Source organism: Stegastes partitus, unplaced genomic scaffold (genome assembly GCF_000690725.1).
Source record: "Stegastes partitus isolate 25-593 unplaced genomic scaffold, Stegastes_partitus-1.0.2 Scaffold708, whole genome shotgun sequence".
NCBI lineage: Eukaryota > Metazoa > Chordata > Actinopteri > Pomacentridae > Stegastes > Stegastes partitus.
In genome coordinates, this window is record NW_007578439.1 from 84192 (window position 1) to 93052 (window position 8861).

The 8861-nt window shown below is 41.5% G+C and overlaps 1 protein-coding gene across 1 annotated transcript; it reads left to right on the plus strand.

Moving 5' to 3' along the window:
* Positions 1–6368: 6368 nt before the first annotated feature.
* hmx2 (H6 family homeobox 2) lies at positions 6369–8489 on the plus strand. Its single transcript, XM_008290998.1, has 2 exons — positions 6369–6697; positions 7409–8489. Exons 1-2 carry the CDS (start codon positions 6424–6426, stop codon positions 7954–7956), a joined length of 822 nt encoding a protein of 273 aa, XP_008289220.1. The 5' UTR covers positions 6369–6423; the 3' UTR covers positions 7957–8489.
* The last annotated feature ends 372 nt before the right edge of the window (positions 8490–8861 follow it).

Genomic DNA, 8861 nt, shown 5'->3' on the forward strand with positions numbered 1-8861 from the left:
AAACAAAAAAAAAACCTTGTTTACAAAACCTGTCGGCTTAAATGCGGCCTACTTATCATCCAGCACATTTAATTTCATTTCCATTTCCAGAATTGATAACAAAATGATGTGCAATACACTGACGCTGTGCTGTGAATGAATGAATCCACCAAAACGCACGAAACATTGTCATCTATTCATGCTGGAGGCTTTGATGTAATTATTTTTTATTATTATTTTTTGGCTTTTTAAAGCGCTTGACGGGGGACAATCAAGACACTCTGAGCTGTAAAATACCCATGTAGCTTTATGTTTAGTTTTAGTAATTCCTACTCTTGTTCCCTCTAACACGGACACGTCTTTCAAGCACAAGTGTGAAGTCCAGCGTCTCCTGAGCTTTGTGTTGTTTTTTTCTTTTTTAACAGGAGCGGCGAAAAATATCGACTACACTGGTGTACAAAATATGTAAATGTATATATTTAATGAGGCGCGGGGAGATGGGGATTCCTCACACGGCTTCTCCTTTGTACAGAAGAAAAAAAAAACAATGTTTTGATATTGTATTGCTGAACCATGTTGTGAAATAAATGGAGATTATTCCTTGACATTTTTAGGACATTTTTGTATGACTTATTTTCTAGTAAATTTTTTAAAAACATGGTCCAATTCTAATTTATACATTCTATATAAAAAAAATAGGTGACGATGTTTATTCCTCCGTGGCCGCGCACGCGCACACGCACACACACATTTGGAGCATTGGCAGGTGGGTTTCTGTAATCATCTTAGCGTTATGCACTTTAAAACGTTATTTTACATAAAAAGTGGCTCGGTCAATTAGATGCGTAATTGGCACCATCTTGCCAAAATTATGGATAATGTATTCAGAAGAGGAAATTACTCCCTAAGTATGAGCTGCTGTCTTTTAACATTTTTTCCCCCCATCTCTCTTTCATGGCCGTGTGCTGGTGTGTGGGTGTGTGTTTGTGTCTGTGGAGGGATGTCAGGATCTGTGGCCACCATCTCCACCTCATCGTTTTTGGTGTTGTTGCACCTTTACGCTTTCTCTTTATTTGTATTTTACGCTTTTTTTCCCTTCAATTTATAAAGAACATTTGATTTTTTTCCCCTTTTTTGTTGTCAGGAAACGTCTCTCATTACAAGGACTACTGTTTTTTTTCATGTCACTCATATTTAAGTAGTGAGGTAAGACGACTGTGCAAACTATTTCAGGATGCATAAAAACACATCTTATACGCTGTTGTCTTTTTTTTTTTTTTTTAAATCTGTAAATGGAATTCCATACAGTCTCCACAGTTCAAGCCAATGTTACTCTGTCGTAGCCTAAATTACAGGCTCGTTTTTTTTGTAAGCTTAAAAAAAAGTGTAACATTTCGAATTAGAGCTGAATTATTAAACTGGTACTTTGTAAGATCCTACAGGTGTCACTGGACACTAGATGCGATCATCTCAACGAAGACATCCACAGCTTTTTCTGCAAATTAATCAATTCAAGATATAAAAAGCTTTCTTTCAAGAAAAATAAAAATCTTTTTTCATCCAAAATAATAGATTTTTTCTTTTAACATTTCAGCACAACTTTGGAGCGACTGGCTCTCCATCTCGATTAGAATAATTAGAATTTGAGGAAATTAATAAAACTGCACGAAATACAATCAATCATAAGTTCAAGGAGGATTTCTTTTTTTTTTTTTGGACAGAATCAAGGTTAGATCTGATTGCCAACAGCCTGAAATTATTGCAGTTGCTGCATCCACAGTTACTGCAATTTTTTTTTTTACATTTGATTGTGATTCTGATTTTTTGCAAACCGGAAGCATCTTGTGAAACTTAAAGGGGAAAAACGCTAATCCAAGGGGAGGATGCATAATTGAAAAGCTCCACTGAGCTGGGGGCAACTCACACCTTAATAGCAATAATTTATTACAAAATTAAACAACGTTTTCAATGCCAGTAATAATAATCAGGATGCAGCGTTTTATTTCAATACAGATTTGATCATTTCATTGATTTTCTTTGAGAGCTTTTCAACCTAAATAGTCTCCATCAGGTGACAGGTTCCAGGTTGGAAACTGCTTCTGCATTTCATTAAAACTCTCAGGGTTGATTCACTCCTTGGACAGTTTTAGGAGCCTCTGTAGGTTTCAGCCTGTAATATACTGCGTAAAAATATCCAATAAAAGACCACTCTCTGTTGCATATGCATCGCCAAAACACTGGAGCTATTACACTCCAAAAAAGGTGGTTGAAATCACCCCCCCTCCGAAAAAAAATGAACATATGAGATTATGCGTAAAAGCCAACTGTGAGGCACGTGTTCCTCAGTCAGAACAACCTTTTTTTTTTTTTGCTTCAAAGGCCATTTTCTGCTTTCATCTGCAGGCTAATACAGTTATTGGAAATGAATCAGTCAACTATAAACTCTATATGATGACCTCATCAAGAGACAAAGGGTTCATTCAAATATCGTCAGATCACCCAAGTATTGACGTGTACCTACCGCGCACACTCAACGCGGCCCCATTACTGCAAATTAATAGATCGGTGTGGCATTATTCTCCTGGCACGTATCGATCCGTGAACGTCTGCGGCACATTGCGTCAAGTAAGAGCAACGTTCACACGCCGCTTCGGCTCAGCTTATGACCTTGATTTGCGCGCATAAATTGAAAAAATTACCACTCGATAATTTCCATTTGTGCGACATCTTTATGTAAAGGAGGGGAGAGAAAAAAAAGGTGGGGGTGGGTGGAGGGGGAGCGGGGCCAAAATCAGATAAAGTACATTTGCAGGAACGGGGACAAACGGACGTGACCGGGGACTGCGATCAGTGTATTACATTAAAATGGAGAGCTGAATGGGTAATTTTAAGCCCTATCAGAGGTTTTAGTGCCAGTTTGGAAACACACAAGTGGCCCCGACCACCTTGCATAATGCTAGCCTTCATTCTCTGCTGGCGCTGGCATCTTCCTCACACGTGTGTTTGGATGATTAAAGTTGGTCCAGGCCTGCGTGTGGAGATTACAACATTTATCTCGAGAAATTAAGGAAAATTTGAACCTTTTCTCTCAAGAAATAATCTGATTTCCTTGAGGGGTTGGCAGGCTCCTTACAGAAATCACATGAATGCAGTAAATGATATGTGATATAGGTTATCTGATGCTATTTTTTTTTTTTACACCTTCAGCTTTAAAGTTTCCAATATCTTTGACAAATTATATCAAACTACAAACATCCTCCTTGATGGCTCCCTCTGGCAAAACAGGTGATTGTGTGTGGATGGAAAAGTTGAGGGAAATCCCATTTCATGTTGGTCCAGTGCCTCAACAGTTGCACAGGACACAAGCTACTGGGACATTTCCATAATCACAGGCCAGACCCAAGTGGTGCCAACACCTCGCGTCGAGGAGCGTGAACAAATCTTTTGACACATCTTGAGGAGGAAATCTTGTTTTATACCCATCCCATTTGCTTTCCTGATTGAATGCGAACATCAGATTTTCATCAAAGTTCTATTAAGTGAAACATAGGTTGCGGGGCACCGTCTGATTGGAACAGTTTAAATTTTAATTGTGTTTTTAATTTGACATATAGTTGCTGTGAAGAATGACACCGAAACGCCGAGGGGCGGTCGATTTTCTTAATTTCTCCCCGAGGAATTGATGAGTCTATCAGGGCAGTAGATTGGAAAGCCATTAAAACTCAATGGTTAGGTTGTTAATTGGAACTTGATGGATAGGAGCCCTTGGATAGGCTGTACTGATCCAATCTTCCTGACTTTGTGTTTTCCAATAAATTACCCAGTTCATTTCCACACTCAGATTACATAAATTGTACACCTCCAGGGCTCGGGTGCTCTGCTGCTTGCGTTTACAACTCTCTCTCTCTCCCTTTCCTCTCTCTCTCTCTCTCTCTCCCACCCTCTCACACACACACACACATAAGCATTACGCGCACGGACGCACGCACAAACGCCTCCTGAAAAAAGAGCAGGCCCCGCTTTCTTGAATGAAAATCGAAACATAATCAACGTTTATACTTAGAAAATTTATTGATATCATTTTCTCTGGTAATTTCCTTATTCTAGACTTGGACACGCCATATATCATAATACACACGTGTAAAAGGGTCTTTGTTTAATATTTATCGAAGCTTGATTCCCAGATCAAAGCGCCTCATAACTTCATCTGTCTTTCTCAGACCTTTCTCTGCTGCTAAAGATCTTGTTCTGTTATTGCGGTAGGGCGGCCGTGCAACCAACCTATCATCGTGATAGAGCACGAACTTAGGGCCGCTTCTTGCTGTTTGGGCCTCGCCGGGGCCTCGAGAAGCGCAGGAACATGGGTAGAAGGGACGAACATTTCCATACTAATAGAAGGAGCCTGCACCACCGGCCCCATAAACGCTGACATAAAAAACAAAAATAAAAAAAAAACAAGCGTGCGTAATTTATCCTCTTCGGCACAATAGCAGCCTGTTCTGTCCACTATCTGTGTGATGAACTAATCTCACTTTGCAAAAGTCGTCTGAAAGTGATGAAGGCGCGGCTACACTGACAAAGGTCTTTGTTTGAAAAGAGCGGCATATAAAATAAACCCATTTAACTGTCATTGCAGATTTCACGCCTTATGTGTAACCATCATAAATCCAGCATCCGCCCCCGACTGCCCTCATATATTTGCCCCCCCTTCAGTAAAGCCTCCCCTGCGTAAGCGTTTTAGGAAGATCGTTTAGCAGCTGCTGGCCCCGCTGCCAGTTGAGGATATTTACGCGCGGATCCAGATGCATCTGTCTGACTTCTGATGATGATGATGATGATGATGACGACAGAATCTGCTGTCAGCATCATCACCATCATCATCATCAGCAGAAGCAGCAGCAGAAGCAGCAGCATCACGTCCATAATCTTCTCCCTCTTCCAACACCCAACGCCGGTTGTGTTGCTACCGGGAAGGGCACTGACACGATGATTAAAGCTGACCATTTGTAATGTGTCTGGGGCTTCCTTACAAAGCAGTAAAAAAAAAAAAAAAAAGGAGGGATAATGTGCCCGAACCTCCAGCTCAAGCCCCGCAGCTGTCCCGCAGCCAGACACAACCAGAGAGAGACACACAACACAACACAACACAACACACACAGACACAGAGAAAGAGAGAGCATGGGTGGTGAAGGTGGGAGGAGGGCGGTGGTGGGGAGGGGCGCCTCCCTCTTCATGCGCGCACACACACACACAGACATACACATATACACACGCGCACACTCACACACACACACACACACACACACACACACACACGCGGCCCCCACCACCTCCAATCAATTAGTCAATCAATTAGCCGGCCTCCACTCCACGCGCGGTCATCACGAGGCAGATTAGCTCAGTAATGATCAAATTAATTCTTAATCGGAGATAATGGACGCGGAATGAGTTTATTATTTTCAGGAAAAATGAGTTGGGCCTTTGTCTTAGTTCCAAGGCTGCGTGCGCGTTGCCGTCACGCCAACCAATTTCGTATGCATGGGGATAATAGAAAAAGGCGACATGACAGTTATTGCAATAAAGTCATCCTCAAGTGACTTTTCCTGGCTGCGCAGGTTGGATAGAATGAAACAGAACTTTAGAAAATAAATGCAAAAAAAGGTATGAATCCACTTGCTACCATAATTTACAAGGCATATAACAGAAAAATGCAGATTTTAAAAAATAATAACAATCTGATTATATTTTCTAAAGGCATGACAGATAATTTAGTGCCAAAATTTACAATTTAATTTACTTACATTAATATTAGCCTGAGATGGAGCTGGATCAGAGCTTCACTCACACTCACACACTCTATCTTTGTTTGATCTGATCAATTTTAGACAACCTATGCATCACTAGTGGTCAAGATTCCAAGCATTGAAACGATAATAATATATATTTTTTTAAAAGTAAATTTGCACCTGACTGTTTTCAAATCATACAGCCGAGCAGCTTTACGCAGAAACGATGCAGCCTTTACTGCTCTTCTTCGGCTCTCTCGCTCTCCTCATCTCGTCTCCAAAACCCTGACAGGAGTTTGAAATTTCCGGGCTTCTATCGAAAGCTGCGATTGGCCCGTGAAGGAGCTTACCTACATGCAAATGAAGCAACGCAACCTTGCTGCCTCTGATCCAGAGCGTGAGGAGGAGGACCAGGAATACACTCATGTTCCCCGAGCTCTAGAAAAAACACCTCCAACTCCTTCAATGTTAAAACTCCACAATTAAAACAGGCTGAGGGGGGAGAGAGAGAGGAGAAAGACAGAAAGAGAGAGAGGGAGAGAAAAAAAAGCGGACAAAAGACGCAATTTTACGCACCAATCGTATAGAAAAAGCAATAACGGAATACAAGGGGGACAGACCGATTCAGTCAATACTTCAATACTGTTATGAAGCGAGAATGAGTAGCGCAGAAGACAGCGGGAGCAAGTGCTCGTCGGGCCCGATTTCCAGTTTTACCATCCAGTCTATTTTAGGCACGCCGTCCGATGAGCCGCGCTCCGGGAACAAGGAGCTCTCCAAGGGGCCGCTGCCGCCGCCGCCGCGGAGGCGCTCGCTGTCGGTGTCCTCCGAGGAGGAGTGCAGCGGCGGGGAGGACTCAGCTGACTGCTTCTGCTCCGATACGGGTCACAGCGAGCCGTGCACCCAGCACCAAGCGCACAACTTCTGTTTAGGTGAGGGAAACCTATTATTATTATTATTACGATTATTACTATTATTGTTATTACTTTTAATATTTAAACGAAAATTGTTGCTAAAAAAGGTGCAAAAGAATATATTTTTTAAAATCATAGACACACTTAGCATATTATTTTTTCTACTATATAATAAGTTCCCCTTTAAAAGAAAAATCTCCAGGCCCACCGTTTCATGTTTTTGTTTGCACTTCACTTCACGTTTCATTACCTTGTGTTTGTGATACTGACATGCAGCCCATCCACTTCCACTTGTTTGTTATGTGCAGACTATCATCGCAGCAGCAGCAGCAGCAGAAGAGTGGAAGGTCGAATAATTAGCCCTCTGTCTTTCCTCTCATTTCAAATTTAATTGAGCCTGCTAATTGATGAAACATGTTTCCAAAATGGCTGCACTACACGCTGTCAATTGAGCGTTAAATAGAGCGGGATTTAATTAATAGCTTACTGTAGCTACACCGAGCATACTCATACTGAATTGTTTATTTAAAAAGTCACAGGCTTGCGCAGGGCTGGGCTGCTTTCAGCTCGTCCATAAAGTCAGAGTTGACACTTGACTCAAACTGAGAAGTGTTTGTCTGATAAATGTAAAATACACATCTACATATTAAAAATTATATGGTGCGTAAAATCGTGCGTAAAAATGCATTTGTTTTGGTGCTCATCGCCTCCTTCTCCTGCTGCGTTCAGGTCCCGCTAAAGGACTCCTGTCTGGGAACGACGGGCTCGCACGGCGGCCGCACCTGTCCCAGCCTCTGCTGCAGGATTATAAGGAGGAGCAGGAGAGACCGTGCCATCAAATGTCACCTCTGTCTGAGGAGAGACAGACGGACGGTGCGGACAAGCAGGGCAACTCGGCCAAGAAGAAGACGCGCACGGTTTTCTCCCGGAGTCAGGTGTACCAGCTGGAGTCCACCTTCGACATGAAGCGCTACCTGAGCAGCTCGGAGCGGGCCTGCTTAGCCTCCAGCCTGCAGCTGACGGAGACTCAGGTCAAGACGTGGTTTCAGAACAGGAGGAACAAATGGAAACGGCAGCTTTCCGCTGAACTGGAGGCGGCCAACATGGCCCACGCCTCCGCACAGACACTAGTGGGGATGCCGCTGGTTTTCAGAGATAACTCCTTACTGCGCGTCCCGGTTCCCAGGTCTATCGCCTTCCCGACGCCCCTGTATTACCCGGGGAGCAACCTGCCAGCGTTACCTTTATACAACCTGTATAACAAAATCGAGTACTGATTGACTCTGCTGTATGTTCACAACTGCAGTCCTCGTAAAAAGAAAGAAAGAAGAAGAAAAAAAAACGCATTACAAAACAATACAACATTCTTATAAGTGTCTCCACATAACCCCTGTATATTAACTGTATCACTTTATTTGTTGAGAAAATTCTTATTATGCAGCAACTGTATGTCTCACAAGAAAGCAATCAAGCTATATGTATAAAATACACCATGTGTATAATTAATTATAACAATTTTGTACTTTTATTTTATTTTCTTTAAACTGACAAAATATTGGAGCTGAACCTTCATATCACATTGGAGAAACAAAGATCCCCAAAAAGACTTTTACACACTTTTTATTCACAGCCTAATTGGTTTGTCAAACATATTCCAAGGCATCAGTCATTTTATTTCATCTGACATGGATCTAATACTGACAGGAAAAACACAATTCTTCCATTTAAGGAAAAATATCATTGTTTCTATTGTAATTTAGACCTTCAATAATAACCTTCTCATTCAATAAATTTTCTATTTCAGTGAAAATTTTGCTCGCTTGGTTTTATTTTATGCACTTTGTTTCTTTTTTTTATGGTAAACTATCTACATATTATTTTTCAACACTGAAGGCTCATGTTAAATTATTGAACGATGCACAAACAAAACTGTTTTTAATTTTATTACAAGGCAATCTTTTGCAATAATCCAGCGTGATCATCAATACATGACACAAAATGACTATGTGTGAATTTTTGTTGCAGAGCCGCAGTAATTCTCCTGAATGCTTGATTTAAGATATTTTAAAACAATCGTGCTTCAACTATGAGCAAGGCAGCGTCGAGCACATTTACTTCCGGATACTTTTGGCTCACACATTTTACAATTTACCTCCTAATATTAAATCAACTAGCAGGTTTT